The 21,196-nt window shown below is 31.8% G+C and overlaps 3 protein-coding genes across 3 annotated transcripts; 2 read left to right on the top strand and 1 right to left on the bottom strand.

Annotated features, from left to right (window-relative positions):
* Positions 1 to 3,173: 3,173 nt before the first annotated feature.
* On the bottom strand, positions 3,174 to 4,920 carry LOC103864909 (protein SODIUM POTASSIUM ROOT DEFECTIVE 3). The gene is made up of 3 exons (XM_009142681.3): positions 4,315 to 4,920; positions 3,867 to 3,942; positions 3,174 to 3,534 (listed from the first exon to the last, which is right to left on the bottom strand). Exons 1-3 carry the CDS (start codon positions 4,858 to 4,860, stop codon positions 3,359 to 3,361), a joined length of 798 nt encoding a protein of 265 aa, XP_009140929.1. The 5' UTR covers positions 4,861 to 4,920; the 3' UTR covers positions 3,174 to 3,358.
* A 2,771-nt stretch (positions 4,921 to 7,691) lies between these two features.
* On the top strand, positions 7,692 to 9,878 carry LOC103864908 (exocyst complex component EXO70H1). The gene has a single exon (XM_009142680.3). It carries the CDS (start codon positions 7,738 to 7,740, stop codon positions 9,538 to 9,540), a length of 1,803 nt encoding a protein of 600 aa, XP_009140928.1. The 5' UTR covers positions 7,692 to 7,737; the 3' UTR covers positions 9,541 to 9,878.
* Positions 9,879 to 11,408: 1,530 nt separating this feature from the next.
* LOC103864907 (3-ketoacyl-CoA synthase 12) lies at positions 11,409 to 20,206 on the top strand. The gene has a single exon (XM_009142679.3). It carries the CDS (start codon positions 18,395 to 18,397, stop codon positions 19,823 to 19,825), a length of 1,431 nt encoding a protein of 476 aa, XP_009140927.1. The 5' UTR covers positions 11,409 to 18,394; the 3' UTR covers positions 19,826 to 20,206.
* Positions 20,207 to 21,196: the final 990 nt, after the last annotated feature.

The raw sequence follows: 21,196 nt of genomic DNA, 5'->3' as shown, positions 1-21,196 counted from the left end.
AACCAGAATCAGAATCGCAACCTTGTGGAAGCTTACAGAATCTCGTTTCCAAAATGTTTCTAATATATTCTCTTTAAAAATATGTTAGAAGCTTATGATTCTGTTTTAGAATCACGCTTCCGTTTTTTTAAGAACAAAATGTCATAAATCAACAAAAAAATATAAATTCATAGTTTTAATTTCAATTAAATACAAATTTTAATAGCATTTAAATAGAGAGAATATAAATATTAAAATTAATACTATATCTTTATGCATAGAGGTTTTTATTAAATATATATGATAGATTCAAATATACTGTGTCAATTATTTATGAAGTATTAAAAATAACTAATATAATAATTTAAATTTAATTTATGTCTATTTTCACAGCTTTAATATGAAATCATTTCAAAACTTTTATAAATGAATAAATGCTTAATTTTATGTTTAAATCATATAATTTTTAGTCCTAAATTTCATAAAATTTTCTTATATTTAAATATTTATATATATATATATATCCCCTATATATTATTTGAGAAGCATTGCAACATTTTTTTGTAGCCATGTGTCATCACTAGAATGATTCTTAGAATCCTTAGAGAAATAAGTTGGTCCATCTAAATATATAATAAACTTTTTATTAAACCATAATAAATACATTATTAATGTGCTTCATTATTTCCTTTAATAAGATTACGAAATTGCCTAATGTGGCTAAAGTATATATGACAATTAAAATATCCATATATATGTTACTATCATTTAAATTTAATTATATATCTTATCAAATAGGAAAAATATTTTTTTGATTTATAAAATTTATTTATATGTTCGCAACAATTTAATTATATAAGTAGTAGATAATGAATTTTTAATTATTCAATATATACTTATTATTTTATAATATGTTATAAACATATAATATATAAAATAATTTATATATATAATGTTTATCCCGCGCATGACGCGGATCTTAACCTAGTATATATATATTACGCTTGCAATACGTATCCTTCCTAATTTCTTAAAAAATCTCGATTCTATACTTTTATACGCTTCCGATTCCACGTACACACTTATGTTTCCATATAACATAGACCATAAACAATCATAATATGAATTTTTAGTTGACTATATGTTTGAAAAATCTGCCTACAACAGCGTTCCAAATTTCTCTAGAAAATCGTATAAGATAACTTTTATTTTTCGTACCTTTTGGCTTTTAAATCTTTCCGGCCGCCTAAAGAGTTTAGGTCTAAAGTTATGCAAAAACTTCCACAAAACAAAGTTAAACAATACTTTTTGATCGATAAATTTATAAAATGATATTCATGTGTATTCGTTGATGTCTACTCCTGAAATTTCGCCCCTCCGTCCTCCTATCAATGACCCTGTTTTAAGAGCAGCCGTATACTCTTACACCATCTAAACATAAAACATGAGATTTAAATCAAGAATTATTTGGAACCAGAACTAATTCTTTATAAAACAAATTCATACGTTGGGTTTAGTAACTTTTGATAACTTACACTAAGCAAGCTATCATTAACTAAAAACATGTCACTTTAAAATGTTGTTATGTTTGGAGAAACATTGAAAACCAAGTTCGACCCACCGTGAATGTGATTGAAAGAGGCACATGTCCCTACGACACTAAAGAAAAGATAACTTTGATCATAATTTGTATTTTAAATGTTTTACTTTTCACTATTTATGAAACTATAGAATATCGGTAGCACGCCAGACATTCAATGGTCCTCATGTTCGCATCACATTATTCACCCTTTTTCTCATTTCTCCGATCCCCACAAATATGCAGGGCACGTGTCTATAGATGTCTTCATATTATTATATGCCCCATATAAGTTATAATATCAAGCAAACAATAAAGTTGAAAGTAATAATCCAAACGAAAACATCCTAGAATTTCGTATGGCCGGTTTATAAACAAACTTTATATGGTGCCTAGGTCGTCTTTGGTAATTATAGCCAGCATTAGGATCAATCATATGCCTCAACAACGTCAAACTATTACAAGATTGACGCCAACAAAGAAATTAATTAGTTAAAATTTAATTGTTATTCGTAAGATAATATATTAGAAATTTGGTTTTAACATATTAAAAACATTAAAACCAAAAACAAATTAGTCAAAGATATGCCAAATCAAGAATTTATCATTCTGTAGACACGTAATTTAGCGAATAAGGTTTATAGTATGTAAATATTATATAGTTTTAAATAATAAAAAAATTGTATAGTTTCGTTTATGCTACATGCTCTTTGTAAACATAGAAAAGAAACGCCGATGATTCAACATCGATACTATTAAAAGGGAAGGAGTTTTAATAAATCTATTTAAAAAGTTGTTTGGACTCTTATCTTTTTTATTTTTTTGGACTTCTCCTATATATTATAACAATATGTGACAAGATATTTTACTTATATATAAGCGATTTTTACTCTAACTATCAATCTGGATACATTATTATTTATTCTTAACCATTTAAATCATCGATTGCTAAACCACCCTACCCAAACAAAATAAATTATATGAACCAAAACCAAAGCACAATCTATTATAACATAACTTTATCGAAATATTCATTCTCCCACTTATAAAAACATCGAAATATTCATTTCACCCACAAGGAACATAGTACCATCGACTACACAATTAATTTCTAACACAGATAAACCTCAAATTAATAAGACCAAAAATTTAAACATAATTAAATTGAGACCCACATTAAATTTAAAATAGAATAAAGCCAAAATACTTAAGAACATAACTTACAAAAATATATGTGAATAAAACATCCTTTTTAAAATCTAACTTTTAATAATGAAACATATGTCTCTAATACTCTTATAAAATAGTAAATTGTAGTTTAGATTTACATTATAGATACTTTTATATAAAAAAAAATTAAAAATATTCTAATACTTGGTTTTATAGTTGGTAGTTTGATTGTTAATATACATACAATTAAATGTAACATAAATCGTTACTAATAATACTATATTTATCCCAGTTTCAAATTGCTATACTATTTTTACACACAAATGAATCTTCAAACAAATTTCAAACAAACTTCAAAAATGCAAACGCGTGATCTAATTTCATACAAATTAATTGTGCTTACGCAAATGACCTATATATTAGTGATATAATCTTCATAATTATATAATTCAAACCCTAAATTTCATAATTATGAAAAACAAAACAAAATCAAATCCGCGCTTTCAAGCGCGGGTCAAAATCTAGTATGTTATATTAAAATACATCACCTTAATATTACATTGGTACCAAGCACAACATGATCGATGACTAATAACAATATCATTTCGATTAGATTACAAGAAGATAGATCTAAGATTTGATGAGGGGGGAATGATTAGGAACGTGAGGAAATGAAGGAGACGAAGAAGAAGGCCAAAGCTGAGCGAATTTGACCTTGGAGATGCTTTCTACTACTCCAGAAGGTGTTACCTTTCCGACCACCGTCACCTTCTTTGTTGCTATATCAATGGTGTATGATGTCACCCCTGTTAAATTTTATTTAACAACTATATAGTTAGTTTATCCGTTGTTTTTTTGTGGGGTCAAAGTTTATCCATAGTTTTTCATTCAAATTTTCTATAGAAATGGAAAAAGTTGTCTCTCAGAAGTATCCGATGATCAGGTAAAGTCAAATCACTAAACTTCAAAGCTCCTAACCAATATCCATTTTTATAATATTTATCTCAAAAATTAGACAATATCTCACATACGGTCATCTATCCGTTGAATGTTTTAATTTGAATTATATATAAATGTTCTGGTTGGGTTTAGCAAGATTAATTAAATGTTGTAGAATGAAGAAGAGACTCTTTAGTACCTTCCATTTTGGAGATATGCTTTCTAACCTTCCCTTCACATCCCTTGCAATGGATCGATACCCTCAAAACCACAACCTACCCAAAAAAAACAATATAAATTCAATAGTTTGTTATTAAATTCAAGAACACATAAATGATAACATAAACAATATCAAATAAAGAACCACATGTTAAATTTATGTACGCTTCATGTTATGTGCAGATATTATACATAGGTATTAGTCACCCTTTGGATACAGTAGGATATTAGAATAAATTGAATTACTATTGATTCACAACTGCATGAAACTGTTTAGGGTGAAAAAGATGGACGTGCTGATAAAATTAAAGTAAAAAGCTCAATTTCATTAAGCATACGGAATATACAGGAAATTACTTGAACAAACCAATTCATCAAATGAAAATTTAAACCATAAAATATTTTGGTTAAAAGAAGATTAATCAAACCTGATCATCATCAGTGGATGGAGAAGGCGATGAACCATTGGTTACAGAAGACGAGGAAGATGAGGAAGTAGACGATGAAGAAATTGTGACGTTGCGGTCACGGAAAGGAATCAAATCCTTAGAACGATCCGATGATGATAACCAAAGGTCCTTATCATCTTCTTTATAAGACTTATGATCCTTTAGAAGATACCTCGACGACGATGAGCCTTGTAGAGAACTCCTCGTTCTCCTCAGGACATCGCTTACGTCAGCTGAGCTTTTTCGGCGAGTCTGAACCTCTCCGCCGTGAGCCGTAGTGATCTTCCGACCTCTTGAAGACTCAAAAGAGTTTCTACAGCTCATGACTGGACGAGGAATTGGGATGAAAGGCATCTCGGAAGCGAAGCATGGGGCGGTTTTGTCCCTATTGTTATTATGGTTTTGACTCCGGCGGAGGCTATCCACAGATCTGCGGCCTCCGGTGATTTCTCCGTCGTGGGGAAGTGTACTTCGTCGTACGGCTGTTGATGCCGGAGAAGAGCAGAAAATATCACTTATCCTCATTCTCTCTCTCTCTCTCTTTCTCACTATAACATTCACACTTTCTGTCTGTTTTATGACAAGAATAGTCGTGTGATCGCTACTAATATGGGTTTTAAAGAGGAGAGTTATGAATCATTTTATTATAATCTTTTCAAAGAAGAAGAGATAATATTTTTGTAGAATGGGTCCCATCTCATAAGAAGGAGTGTGTGGAAAGCATACTTTGGAGCAATATGGATCTTGCAACTTCATTACCTTTTTACCTTTGTTTGATTTCTAATGTTCAAAAAGAGATGTTGATACATTTATTCCACATTTTCACTCATACTTTCTACAACTGCATTTATAAACCAAAGGTTCCCACAAGCTTAAGAATTGTTCTCTATGATTGATTTCATCCCCTTCCATATATGTTTGGGAATAGTTCTCAAATTTGTTTGTGGTTTTTTTTTTTACTTTGCTAATTTAAAAATTAAATTGAGAAGGGTAACATATTAAAAACGTTATTTTGACCCCAACCACAACAACAAAGACATTTTGGCCTCTAAAAACAGAAATTGTCAAAAGTTTGACAAAATAGTTTATATATTTTTGTAGCAGCAGAATGATGAAGCTTTGTTCATTGACTCCTAATAGACGAGATGAAGATAAACCTAAGAATTTTGTATAAACATTCCTTTATGTTAATCCCAATATGATAATCAATCTAGATTAGAGTTTGATTAAGTAAGGTATGTAAGCTCGTTAAATACAAGCACACTATGTGAAACATTCTTCTTGAAACCTGAAATCAATGGGTCCAACATATGTGTACGTATGACTTACCACTTCAAATACCACTGGACCACATCTGCTGGATTTCATTAACACAACATCAAATTCAGTTATATGGAATCTGATATATAAGATAATGCTATTTTCTTAATCTCTCTAATATGTCTCCATCGCATTTAATTGAGTTACTTATCAGTGATCAGTGATCACCTTTATATGCATGCCATCACTCGAAATGTTATATATGCAAAACCATCTGAAACCCATTGAAATATAATGGAACCAAACTGTAAAACTACATGATGGGTTTGTAAATTATGTGTAAAGTATTTACCGACCACGATTGAGACAGTATAATTGACAATTTGTAGCGTCATTTGCTTTATTATGTTATCCAAACTAATGTAGTTCATCTAAATCATTCAATAAGAATGCCCGAAACTATATTTCACAAAAGTGTAGCAAAATCAAATTAAAGATTAACAACTGGCATTAAATATACTGTAAAAATGTTAAATATTAATTATGTTTATAGAAGTGAGTTGTGGTTAATTAAAACAGGAATAATAATTAAATATTTTTTACTAGTCCTAAATTTATATATATAGTGTAAAAAAGAAGAATATGATTGTACATCGTATATACCCACTAAGTAATGTGTCAAAGTGGGGACAAATATTGAAAAAGCTGGGATTCAACTTTTGCTAGAATGATTACCATCACTAACATATATACAACTTTGAACCTAGCCACTAATCTCATAATTGAAATATAACTACTGCCTAAAAATATACTAAATGTGATTAAGTTACTTATATGTTTAATTATATATGCTAAGTCCTTCTCTGTATCTAATTTTGCAAAAATATTGCCGTGACCTTCTTTATAGATTGTAATCTTCGTTTTGTTTGTTTGAATATCATATATTCAAAAGAATACTTCCGTATGTCAAGATAGTTAAAAATTATCTACTTTCAACAAATTTATAATTTAAATTATTAATACTAATTATTTCAGGAGGTTCTATGATTTTTTATAGTTCGGGCCTAGGGGAATAGAAATATAACTACAATTTTAATGTGCCAAAACAATTAATCTCAAGCATATACTTTTATTTTTACCATTTAAATGTGCGAAGGGTGGAAATTAACCCATTTCTAAAGAATGAAAATAAATTAAAATTTTATGATTTTAAAGATTTTTGTGAACGAACAGTAGCTTGAAAAATCTCCACATAATTAAAAAGAGAAGAACCATATATGAATAAATAAAAGAAGTTTTTTTTTAAACACAAATAAAAGACGTTTTGAAATTAATTTCATTATTTTGGTTTGGGAAAATATATGAACTTGCCGAAAATAAAATAAAAAAATCATAACTAGTGACCAAAAGTCCATAATTCACAACGTGCTCTTTTGCGAGCTTTATTTCGGAGATCAGTATCAATAACCCAATGGGCCTTCACGTGCTCTGAAATAGGTAGGTGATGGATTGGAGCAGTGTTGCTCTCTTTTCTTTCAGCCGAAGCGTGGGCAGTGCATTTTGCTGTTAGGCTACGGCTTGAAGATTTAGTGAGCTTCATGTCCGATCGGATTATAAATCCATGATCAATTTGATTGATGAGTATAACTCTAATCATGAGTTCCATGGGGTTTCTATAATAATAGGTTTTCTAATTATTTGTTAAAAAATAAAGATTTAAGAATTTTATTTTTAGACCTTTTTTCAAATGGCATGATCTACTTTTTAGGGAGGATCTCAATTTTACATTCTCCGTTAATTAGGCAGACAAAACTCAACACATGAAGTTTTAGTAAACATATCAGAATTACAAATAGAGTATCATATCCAAACCCATTTTCTTACTCCGTTTTGTTATTTAGAAGTGGAATAGTCTAAAAGTCTAATAAAATAGTAAACCAATTATCTTTTCTAAGAAAATGAAAAGAGAACCACATGCTTATATAGAGACTCGAATCAAAGACCTCAAACGTAAAATAGTCATTGAAAACTTTACTTCCTTAGAACCTCCAAAACCAACATTTTCTTTAACTTGAAATATCTTCACTTTCCAATCTGATTTACAAACCTAAAAACTAGATACCAAAAAAACCAAAAAACAAAATGATGCTACTATTCAAACCGTCTACGGCCCATGCAAAAAGGTCAAAACCACGTCCATACCAAAGCTTCTCCGAATCTCTATTGTTGGATAGTATTGAAGCAACAGAATCTTTCACCAAGAAATGGATATCTCAAGATCACCTCTCCGCTTGCTCCTCATGCACACTCTCCTCCATTTTCTCCACCGAAAACCGCGCCGAAGGAAGAAAATTCGTGGACGTTATAAACAGTTTACAATACGCTATCCAAGGAGTAACGCTGGTCAACCCCGAGTCACACAAGCTCACGAGAGCGCATAATCTCCTCAGCACCGCGATGAAACACTTGGAGAAAGAGTTCTACCGAGTTCTAAAATCGAACCGACGAAACCTCGATCCAGAATCAGTCTCCATTAGATCCATCCCATCGTTCAACCCTAGGAAAAAAGTCTCCATCTACTCAAACGTTCCGAAGTCCGAAGAGGCGGATATCATGACCGATCTCCAAATGATCGCTGACTGTATGATATCTTCTGGCTACGAGAACGAATGCGTTAGAACCTACAAGAAGATAAGAAGGTCGATCATCGTTGACTCCTTGAGCAAGTTAGGGTTTGAGAATCTTAGTTTTGGAAAGATTCAGAAACTAGATTGGGATAGTATGGAGAAAAACATAAAAAAATGGTTAGAAGCTACCAAGATTGTGATAAATAATCTCTTCGATGGTGAACGTATCCTATGCGACCACGTTTTCTCCACGTCACCCTCCGTCGCCGAGTCTTGCTTCTCGGAGATAACGCTCGATAGTGCGTTGACTCTCTTCATATTCCCCGTGAGCGTCGCGAGGTGCCGCAAGACCGCCGAGAAGATCTTCTTGACTCTCGACGTTTACCAAACAATCTCTAACCTTCTTCCACGTATAGAAGAGATCTTCAGCTACGACTCGACTTCCGCCGTTAGGTTCCAAGCCGCCGACTCGTTGAGGAGCCTCGGCGAAGCTATTAACTACATGGTGGCCGAGTTCGAAGCCTCCATCGCCAAGGAGCCTTCGAAGTCAGTGATACCTGGCGGCGGAGTTCATCCGCTGACCAGGTACGTGATGAACTTTGTTGTGTTCTTGGCTGACTACAACGAGTCTCTCGCCGGAGTTCTCACGGAGTCGGACCTACCTTTACCGGAAGATTACTTCGGCGGCGACAAGAGCGACGTCGGAGAGACTGCTTCCACGGTGACGACCAGGCTCGGGTGGCTGATCCTAGTCTTGCTTTGTAAGATCGACACGAAGTCTCGTATATACGAGAATGTGGCTCTATCGTATCTTTTCTTAGCGAACAATCTTCATTACGTGATCTCCAAGGTACGCAAGTCGAATCTAAGAGTTGTCTTGGGAGACGAGTGGGTGGCGAATCACCAAGGGAAAGTGAGTCAGTACCTTGAGAAGTACGAGAAGGTGGCTTGGGGAGAAGTGCTGACGTCGCTCTCAGAGGAGGAGAGGGTGGTGCTTGAGGAAGACGTGGCGAAAGAGCGGTTGAAGCGGTTCAACGAGGTGTTTGAGGAAGCGTTTCGGAAGCAGAGCGGTTGGGTCGTGCCGGATACTAAAATGAGAGAGGGTTTGAAAGATTCCGTGGCGAAGAAGCTAACTTATGTTGCTTCTTTGTTTTATGAAAAGTACCACGTGGAGACATGGGGGGATATTGTCAGATACGTCCCTAAGGATTTGGGTAATTACCTTTCTGTCCTTTATTTAGGTACAGGAAGGACTTGTATTCCTTCATTCAAACCTACCGAATCGGGACGTTCACAACTTTTCCAATCGGGGCGTTGAAAAGTATTGGAGCAAGTGGTGTTTGTGTAAATATTATACATTTAAGGTTATCGTGATGAAAGATTGATCGATCGTCGTTGGACACGTGAAGCCCTGTGATTGCTTAGCAAAGAATGTTTATATCGTTTCTACCTTGTTGTAAGTATGTGATTGACCGATATTTGTATAGTGTGACTTTTGGAAACGTTTTATAGCCCTCAAAAACGTAAAAGCCCAGCTTAGAAGAGGTATTCTTCATGTAAGCCTATTAGATTTGTGGCTATAACTCATTGTTTTTGTTATCAACATTCTGTCTGTGTAATGAAAAAAGATCTGTGAAAAGGATCATATTACAATTATCATTGACTTTCAAGCAAGTATTTACTGTGACTACCAAAACTTAAAGAAAAGGAAAAAGAGGACATGGTCAAGAGTACAAGATGTTTCTCTTTCTTTGCTGTGTGTGTGTTTTATCTCCTACATATTCACATTTACACTAAGCTCAGGCCTTTAGCTTATGATTGTGTTTTTTCTTTTTTTTGAACTTAGCTTTCATATTAAAATTGCAAAAGAAGAAAAAACATACAAGCCCATAAGTCATGGTTTATGTTTCAGAGCCAAAAGCCAGCTATAAGGAGACACATAATTTGGATCATAGACTTAACAGCCGAAAAGAGAGTAGATAGATTTTACATTCGTTTCGTAAAGATAGATTTTATAATATTTTTGTACATATTAACATAACACTACTAAACAATAAACATTGAATAAAATATCTAATCTTTTTTTTTACCATACAAAAATAATCTTAGAGAATGATTAATAAAGAAGATTAATTTGGAGTTTTTAGAGCATGATTTGACATTTTTTGGTAAGAAACGTTTCTTATATCTCTTATTTAGAAAAACGCTTCTTAGTACTTTTTAGTTAAAAACTAAGAGACGTATTATATATTACACCGAGAACCCTACCATAAGAACATGCATTGATCAATATGGTCTTAGCATTTTACTTTGTAGTATACTATAATAGAGACAATAATTTATACAGTATATGAATAGCAATTGAAAATAGGGAAAATTGCATAAAAAACCTTGAAAGTGTCATTTACTAGCACTTTAAACCTTGAAGTTTTTTCACTAACACTTTTAACCTTCAAAGTAACATTTTTATCATTAAAAACCTCCAAAGAAGAAAAATGACCGGCTCAACAGGTTAAAAACAGTTTTTTTTTTCAAAAAATAATTATTTAATTAATATTTAAACAAACAAAAATTAATAAAAATAAAAAAAATTAACAAAAAACTCATAAATTAAAAGAAAGTGAGAAAAATAAATAAAGATTTAGAAAATTAAATAAAAAATAACTAAAAATTCAAAAATATATAAGATCAAATTAAAATACAGAAATTATAATAATAAATTTCAAAAATTGAAAATTCAAAAAAGTTTTTTTTTTCATTTTCAAATATAATGTCGGAAATTATCATTGGAGATATGCTAAAAACCGTCATTGGAGATATGTCAGAAATGACGATTTTTGGCATATCTCCAATGATAATTTCTGACATTATATTTGAAAATGAATGTTGATAAAAAAAAATCATTTTCAAATGATTTTTTTTTTGAATTTTCACTTTTTTTTGAAATTTATGATATTTTTAATTTTTCTCCATTTTAATTTGATCTTATTTATTTTTTAAATCTTTATTTATTTTTCTCATTTTTTTAATTTATGAGTTTTTTGTTAAATATTTCGATTTTTATTAATTTTTTTTGTTTATTTTATTAATTAAATAATTATTTTTTGAAAAAAAAATTGTTTTTAACCTGTTCAGCCGGTCATTTTTCTTCTTTGGAGGTTTTTTATGATAAAAATGTCACTATGAAGGTTAAAAGTGTTAGTGAAAAAACTTCAAGGTTTAAAATGCTAGTAAGTGACACTTTCAAGGTTTTTTATGCGATTTTCCCATTGAAAATATGTGCTAGACGCTATTACTTTAGGCTATAATTTATTAGTACTGAATTTAAATGTGTTCAGTCAAGTTGACTTGTTTATATCTTTAATTCTAATGGGTTACGAAAATGATTGAACAACGTACCTGCTACCAGAACGGATTAAGACAGTTTTAACACAAATGTGATACTTAAGACATACTACATTCGTTTCGTAAAGATAGATTTTATAATATTTTTGTACATATTAAGAAAATACTTTAAATCACTATAATAAATACTATAATAAATGCATTGTTTTATGTAATTTTTAAGTTTTAATAACTTTTAACCAATAGTAATTTAATTAATTTAATTAATTTTATTAAAGTTTACAATTTTATCTTTGTAAAACATTTTTTTATAAACGGAAGGAATAGTCGACCAGTCTAATGTCTTCCCGTGACATATATCGTATGTTAAGAGTTAATATATGCGGAATATGCTTACCTCTCTCTCTCTCTAGTGATGAAATAAACAAGAGTAAGAATGATTGTGTCCGACACAATGCCGCGATATTCTCAATTTTTCTTGATGCTCTATGCTAACTTAAAACTTTGTGCTTTTGTTATTTATGTTTTTAATACCCTATATACAACGGAAATTTTCGCTTAAAATTATGATACCCTATCGATTTCTTTGCTTATGCTCCAAAATCCGACATCTTGTTATTAGGTTGGTCAAATATTCAATAATAAAATATCGAACCTTTGTATATTGTGGAAAGCTGATGAACGTTTGGATATGAAATAAAGAGTTGCTAAAATTATTAGTAATCAAGAATTAGAACAAAACTATATCATATCAATAAGTCATAAAACTATATTTTCGTGAAACAGTTAAAGCCTGTCCCTGCCGGTTGCCAGTAGAGCTGTTACAAAATGGAACAGCTTTATGACTTATTGATATAATATTTCCTCCGTTTCAAAAAGATGTATTATATTTTAGGTTTTTACATTTATTAAAAAATATACCAGATTTTAATTATTTATGCATCTTTATCAACTATTCTTCACAACTTTGAACCAATAAAATCTTTATAAACACTATTATATTTTTTAAGTTTATAATTTGTAATTAATTTATGTATTGATAATGTAAAATATATATCTTTTTGAAACAATTTTTTTCTCTAAAATATAGATTTTTTTTTAAACTGAGAGAGTAATGAACTTTCAAGTGTGGCAAATCTTTAGCGTATGATTAGCACTAATTTTGCAGTAAATGTGACGAATAACATATGGTCTCTTTAGCTGCTACCAAACAGGTATTTAGTATGATTGACACTAAATTTAGCAGTAAATATTACGAATATGGTATCTTCAGCTGCTACTAAACAGATAGTTAGTAGACATTATTAGAGAAACATTAATAAAAAATAGTTACCTACTCAGAGGGTATTAACAATTCACGTCGCGGAATGTCAAATCGTGACACAATTTCTCGCTCGTGACCGGTCCCGCATTGACACCATTCGAATGTACTTCCTTTAAACTCTGGCAATTCTAAACTATAAAAAAACTTAATTTTTGAGCATATAATGAAATCTTTGTAACAAATACATTTGCGTTCTTGCAAAACAGTTAAATTCATTATTTTTTATCTTGGAAAACTACTCTTGTACCAACAACAAAGTACTCCAAGAACATCAATGACATTCCAACCATAACTCTGGGCCAAATATATTGTCTTGCTTCTTCTGTAGATATGAATATAATTTTACATGTTATATACACATTGTCATGTTTGATCTATAAAACCTGATCACATGCAGCATGTTGGACCAAAATTAGAAATTTGGTTTTAATATTCTTTGTTTATAAAGATACAGATGGGGGTGCCTCGTTTAAGTTAGAACTCATTTATTGATTGTTATATATAATCATGTACAGAAAATTTATATGATAACAGAGAATCGGATTAAATGAACGAGAGAGTAGACTCAAGTCACTCGACATAGCTCCCCATGTGCATGTATACATGTAAATGTACAAACAACGGCATGTATATAGTAAGTTATTAAAGTCATAACCAGAAACCCCCAAAACAATAAAAGATTAATAATATTATTTTTTGTTTTGATACGTATATTTACTCGAATACGATGGTATGGACAAGTATTGTATATATGGCGACGGCACACCAAGGAGTGGTAGGTATCTTTGAATAATTACTATACGTATGTATAATGCATATGGTCAAGCATCCAGTGGCGGACCCAGAAATGTTTTTAACCTGTGTCATTATATAATTGAAAATATAATATTTTAAAAGTTTAATAAAATAAAAAAAATTACAAAACAATCCTACGATCTTTCATGTTGTGGAACCTTTTCATTTGTGATTTTTTCAAATACATCTTTTTCGATAAAACACATCAAATTAGAGCCGTTGATTTGCATGATATTCTGATATTGTTTTTCATGGTAGATTATCCAAATCATCTAATTCACTTTGAGATGATGACGATGGAGTTTTTCTTTTCAAAAGTATCAAAAAATTTCCATATGTCTGCAAATAAAAAAAAAATATTACTATAATAATTTATAGTTGGATAATTAGAATCAATAAAAATAAACTAAATTACTATTTTAAATACGAACCTACCAGCTAAGAAGAGATTAGAAAAACTTAAAATGATACCTTGTTGAGTTTTGAAGAAGAAGACGGCAAATTTTCAAAGAAAATTCTAATTCTAAATTAATGTATTTGGGGTTTAGGTTTGTAAATTATTGAAGTTAACCCTGTTTTTGATTTTTTCAATTGTAGACATTATTTATTTACGTTGGGCTTCAATTAATATTAATGAACACTTTACAGTTTATCAAGTAATCATTGGGCTATAGTTTATGGGGTATCAAAACTAAATTTAATGGGAAAATACACAGGAAAAAAATTCACAATTAAAGGTGTGTCAATTGCACCCCCATCAACATACCTAGGTCCGCCTCTGCAAGCATCCAAATGAGAAAAAGACCTAAGACTTACAACGTAACTCTATCAAGTATCTTTTCATTATAGATATAGCACGAAATTTCAATATAATTTTAATTATATATCATATATATATTACAACTTTATGCCGCCAAAGGAAAGTTTCAATAATTCTTCCATCATTTGGAAAATTCTTCTAAACTACTACTGTATTGCATTCAATAATACAGTTGCGCCCTTTATTACATGTAGCTACTAGCTAGTATTATTTTGCTATCCAATATAGATTATTATTATTCAATGTTTATGGTTAAAGGACTTTTTTTTGTTTGATGATAACCCAAGCTTGATCGAATCTGAAGACTCGATTAATTCTTTGGAGGCTGGCCTACCAGTGACAGATAAACCAGATTGCTCTACATGGAAGTTAGACATCCACACTATATGACCACACAAATTGGTAAATTTAAGTGATAAGTTTTAAATCTAAATTTAAGTGATAAGTTTCAAATCTGGGACATTTAGACCCAGAAATCATAGCTGAAATCATACGTCGATGATCTTTATCGTTGCTGAAATACGTCCGGTGTGGTTTTAAAGGACTATTTTAGTGAGACTTTAAAGACTTCATCATAGCTGAAATCACCCTTCTTGCTGGTAGCAATGATCATGTTCAAAATATTTTGTCGATGATCTTTATCGTTGTTGTCATTGGCCTTGGCGTCTCTCTGTGTCTACCATTGTTCCTTTCTTATCTCACTAACATTGTAGGACAAAGTAAGGCTTCGAATGGTGACCATCGTCCCGGCCCGCCCCGCAGTTAACATTAACAAAAAACTCTACATGTACTATATATTTATACATTTTTATAACTTTAAAACCGCACCACAGTTGAACCGTTTGTCCCACACCGTTCAAACCGCAGTCACGGAGCCTAAGTGTGATAATATACAGAGTTGACCAGGCAGATAATGGATAGTAAGTGGAGAATGTTAATGTGTTTGGTATCAATCTTTGTCACTGTTTATTTTGCACATCCAACTTCGTGCATTTAAAAAAAAAATACCTCGTGCATTTGATTGATTCTTGTATTGTTTGTTATGAATGTGTATTTATTGGGATTATAACGGCGATTGCAGCTTTGTTATATCCATTTTCTAAAGAAAATTAATATATAAGAAAATCGGACGAAGTCGTCTTGCTTGACTACTAATGTCGTCTCCTCATTTATAATCTCAGTCTCCAAGACTCTAAGTATAATCTTTGCTTTCACTGGTATAAATAGATTTTGACACAATTTCTAGCAGCCTTGTTGACTGCATTTATATACATTTCGTCGTCAATCTATCAAACAACCAACTTTTCAATTATCATATTCTTACCATGAATCTAAACCATAATGTGAAAGTCAAACTAGAATTGACAACTGATTATAACTTCACACCAAAAGTGTTTACTTAGTTGAAAAATGTTATTTGTCCAAAAAGTTAAAAATGTTTATTTGTTAAAAATATGTTTATTTTGTTCATTTTTTAATAAAGAGGATTACTAATTAATTGCTAATGTAAACGCTATGAAATAATACATTTCAGATTATTTTTTTGACAAAGGAAATACATTTCAGATTACTAAGTCTTCTACAGTTTGGATCTTTTACAAACAAAAGAAAAACTATTATTCACTATACGTCTTTCAGAAAAAAACTGTTATTCAACTATGAAGATATAGTATCTACAGTACTCAATGCTAATTATTTGTTTTCATTTTCTGTTCGTATTATTCTAATTTTCCGACTACAAAATTACTAATAGTCGTTATTCAACTAGCTTGTCACACTAATGCATATCACATATGGTTAATAAAGAAAATTAGTTAGTTAAAAGCAAAATACGTAATTAGTAATTTTTTGCTGTGATACTTGGGTTAGTGCTCATAGAAAATTATGGTATTTAATTAAATAAGTGTCAAATTCTGATTAGGTATAAGTATAACAAAAAAAAAGAAAAATATATATATATATAGATATTAGTAATTTTTTGCTGTGATACTGGGGTTAGTGCTCATAGAAAATTTTGCTCTTTAATTAAATAACTGTCAAATTTTGATTAGGTATAACAAAAAATAAATAAATAAATATATATATATATATATTCATTCTTTTTTACATGATAATTTGTAAATAACTTATCCATCAACTTTGAACACCAGTTGTGTATAATATTTTGCCAGGGAGAATATTATTTAGTGTATTTATAAATCTAAAATAATATATGTTATTTTAATATTATTGCACTCTAAACTGGACTCCAGGACCGTTGTATTGTTGGGGAAAAAAGTCGGTAACTGAATCTGTCTTAAAAATGTAAAATATCAAAATACATTTCAAATCCAAATTTTGCCACTGCAATTAAAACGGCAGAACTAGGCAGTCTAAAAGTTCCTATTTACAGAAACGAGTATATTGAAATTACTCCACATTGTCATTGATACTTTGATAGTAGTAAGTTTCGGGACACGTACTTTTAATACACATTAAGGTCCATATACATGTACATCTAACTTTGTTGGAGTGGGAGATGAATTAAATACATACTAGGAGAGAGAGAGAGAGAGAGAGAAAGATTAAGTAAAGACATACTAGGTGTTTAGAACAACAGACGGAAGAGAAGGTGAAGAAATACGAAGAAACGCACGCAGAAGGTGTGAGACAAAGTGTTTACTAATGAAAGATTAATACGTAATCCTCTACTCAAACCACATTCGGTTGGTGGACGTTGAGATGACTCAAGATAACTTCACTCTCTTGCATGTATTTAATTTAATTTGTGGGTTACTTGTCTCCTCCCTTGCTTTGCTCAGACTCACATTTTAAAGTTCTCTTTAATTATAATTCATAGAACCAAACTACGAAATTAAAATTGAGTGCTAGACATCAAAAGAAATGTGGTATAGGGAATATCTCTTAGCATCTATATATAGGTAATAGTCGATCTAGATATTATGAATGATTTATAGCATATGTGGTAATCACTTTGCATAGCCAAACAAAGAAAATGAGCTCAATTCTGTTTTAGCCTCTTCTTTTGCTATACTTATATTTTTCTTTTTGAAAATTAGCATATATCAGTAATCAACGACTTTTGATCCCATATCGAAGCTTTAAAACATAATTTAAACCAAGCAAAGTATATCAATATTTATAGTAAAGCATGTCTAATTTTTAATCATGATATATTTGTGACTGGTCATATTTTTGATTTTTTTTTACTATCTGTGATAATTTAATGATTTTTAAAAATTAGTCACAAACGCATCGTGACTATTTCGTAGTTATACGATAAATTTTTACAAGCGAACTCACAAAAACGTTGTACTAAAGAGAGAAACAAAAACTCCAAAAAGAAGGAGGATAGGTTATGTGTCCAGCCGATATGAAAACACAACATGTTCATGTTCGCGAGATAAGATTCGACAACTCAACAATAGAAGAAAAATAAGTATCGACAATGCTATAAATACTACAATTACATAATGGTAAACCGCAGACTTGTTGTAAGAAAGCTTCTTTGTGTTTTAATAAAGGAGCAAGTTAAGACTTCTTCCACATTGCATATCCATTTACATCAACATCAACGCGTCCCCACTTATCTCCTAAATCCCAAGTCACAAAATTCACCGCAAACTTGGGCTGTAGAAATAAGTATATTTAGTTTTGTTTATTCTAAAATATAAAAGTTCTCACCAAACAAAAAAAAAAAATTCAACGGTGATGTAGAACCCACTGAAAGGTTCAGAGCTGTCGTTTCCTCATCCATTCTAATGATCTCTCTTATATAATCCCCTTCACACTCGCCACCATATTCTCATGCATCTTACTCATTTCATCATCTCTTACTAACCCAAAAAACAAACACACAAACAAAAAATAAAGAAAATAATAAATATTATGGATCTTCTCCTTCTCTTGTTCTCTATTCTTCTCTCATATCTCTTCTTCAAGATCTGGAAACTCATAGACTCAAAGAAAGACAAAGACTGCTACATCTTAGACTACCAATGTCATAAACCATCGGACGACCGAATGGTGAGCACTCAGTTCAGCGGAGAAATCATTCACCGAAACAAGAACCTCGGTTTAAACGAATACAAGTTCCTTCTGAAAGCCATCGTAAGCTCAGGGATTGGAGAACAAACCTACGCTCCAAGACTCGTCTTCGAAGGCCGAGAAGAGCGTCCTTCATTACAAGATGGGATCTCGGAGATGGAAGATTTCTACGTAGAAAGCATCGGAAAACTCCTGGAGAGACAAAAAATCTCACCTAAAGAAATCGACATCCTCGTAGTCAACGTCTCCATGCTCTCCACAATGCCTTCTTTAGCTTCAAGAATCATAAACCATTACAAGATGAGGGAAGACGTCAAGGTCTTCAACTTGACCGGGATGGGATGTAGCGCGAGTCTAATCTCTGTAGACATTGTGAAGAACATTTTCAAGAGCTACGCAAACAAGTTAGCTCTTATTGCTACCTCCGAGTCTTTAGGCCCTAATTGGTATAGCGGAAACAACCGTTCGATGATTCTAGCGAACTGCTTGTTCCGGTCCGGTGGCTGTGCTATTCTTTTGACTAACAAACGTAGCTTGAGAAAGAAAGCTATGTTTAGGCTCAAGTGTATGGTGCGGACTCACCATGGAGCTAGAGAGGATTCTTACAACTGTTGTATCCAGTCCGAGGACGAACAAGGCCGTGTAGGGTTTTACTTGGGGAAGAATCTACCAAAAGCGGCGACTCGAGCTTTTGTAGACAATCTCAAGGTCATAACACCCAAGATTCTTCCAGTAACCGAGCTCTTGAGGTTCATGCTAAAGCTACTCATCAAGAAAATCAAGATGCATCAAAACCCTAGCAAGGCCTCCATGAATCTCCCACCGGTGACTCCTATAAAGGCAGGGATCAACTTCAAAACCGGGATCGAACATTTTTGCATTCATACCGGAGGAAAAGCTGTGATTGATGGGATTGGACATAGCTTGGATTTAAGCGAGTATGATATTGAACCGGCGAGGATGACTCTTCACCGGTTTGGGAATACATCGGCTAGTAGTTTGTGGTATGTTTTGGCTTATATGGAAGCTAAGAAGAGACTGAAGAGAGGAGATAGAGTGTTTATGATAAGCTTTGGAGCTGGTTTTAAATGCAACAGCTGCGTTTGGGAAGTTGTGAGAGATCTCACCGTTGGAGGATCAAAAGGGAATGTGTGGAATCATTGCATTGATGATTATCCACCTAAATCGATTTCGAATCCTTATTTGGAGAAGTTTGGTTGGATTCAAGATGAAGAACTTGATACTTTCAAGATCCCTGACGGGTTTATGTAAAACGTTTCCGCACAAAAACGCAAACGCGAAAATAACACAAAAGGTGACAATATTTTCTTCTTCTTCTTCTTCTTCTTTTTTCCTTTTCCCCTTAGTTAAATTTTTACGTATTTTATTATTTAAAAGAATGGGATTGGAACAGGGATATGAATGCATGTAAAAGAAACTTCGATTTCATTTTGCTTGATATAATTTTTTTGTGTAATAATTTGTTAATTTTACACTGTTATAATTAGGGCAAGCACTTCCAGTAAGATGAGGAATTTTACTAATTTGCCATCATATTGGAATGCTGGCCTCTTTTTCGTATGTTATGAATTTAATATTTTTGTATTAATGTTCATTTCCACTTTAATTTGTACTATTAATACTTCGCATTTACTGAAGTTTGTCAAGTTTTAATTCACTCAAGGTGATTGCATGTTTTCAATTGTTTGGTTGAAAACTAGTACATAGAAATTAAAGAGTCTGCACTTGACTTATGAATTATGATGTTCAGATTCGGAACATGTCTTAATCTACGTTTCGTTGTTACTGAAATCACATTCACATGTACATGGGAGACATGATTGGGTTTTCTATTTTATTCATGGAACAATTGTTGATATCCACCCTTTTCAGTTAAAAATGAAAACGCAAGAAAAATGGAAAATAAATTGAAGACGAGTTTGTTTGGTGAGAAAACATTCAATGAGCATTTCATTCCACCACCAGATCCCGGGCCCTATTTTTCTCCACAGCAAATGACAAAATTGATAGGCATCCCTTATTAACGAATTAGTATTTAATTAAGTACGCATATATAATAAAGTTTACTCATGCCTCACGACAAACAATAAAGTTAACAAATGTCCCAATTAGGACTGATATAATTGACTTATTTAGTAATCGGGGAAGAAAGAATATTTACTAAACATCATTATCTCAGACTCTCAAATGACATTTTGATGCCATAATTACAGAAATATAAGCCGTTATAGCTTCATACTTTGCGAATAAAGGAAATGAAAATGATATTTTTCCAGGTTAGAGACGACTCATACTAGATCACTTGACTCTGTGACTTATTTTATGAACCAGACGTTTTTATTCTATGTAGTGGATTCAATATAGTTGGAGTTCTTATTACAAAAGGAAAACGAGAGACCCATCATTTTCATTTTAAATTCATTAAATGGTAAAAGTAAAACCGACCCATTGTGTCCAACGTCAAATGCGAGCCCTTGTTCTATGGATGAAAACCAGGAAATTAAATTAGTAGGAATTTGAATTAGTATATTGCCTCTTAATCAGGATATGTTTTCTATGGTAGTAACTATTTTTTTGAACACATTTGAGTGTGTTATTGGTTAGTCTGTAGAAGCCTTCTTT

This window comes from Brassica rapa, chromosome A04 (genome assembly GCF_000309985.2).
Source record: "Brassica rapa cultivar Chiifu-401-42 chromosome A04, CAAS_Brap_v3.01, whole genome shotgun sequence".
In the NCBI taxonomy this organism is placed as follows: Eukaryota; Viridiplantae; Streptophyta; class Magnoliopsida; order Brassicales; family Brassicaceae; genus Brassica; species Brassica rapa.
This window is presented reverse-complemented; position numbering and strand designations above follow the sequence as displayed.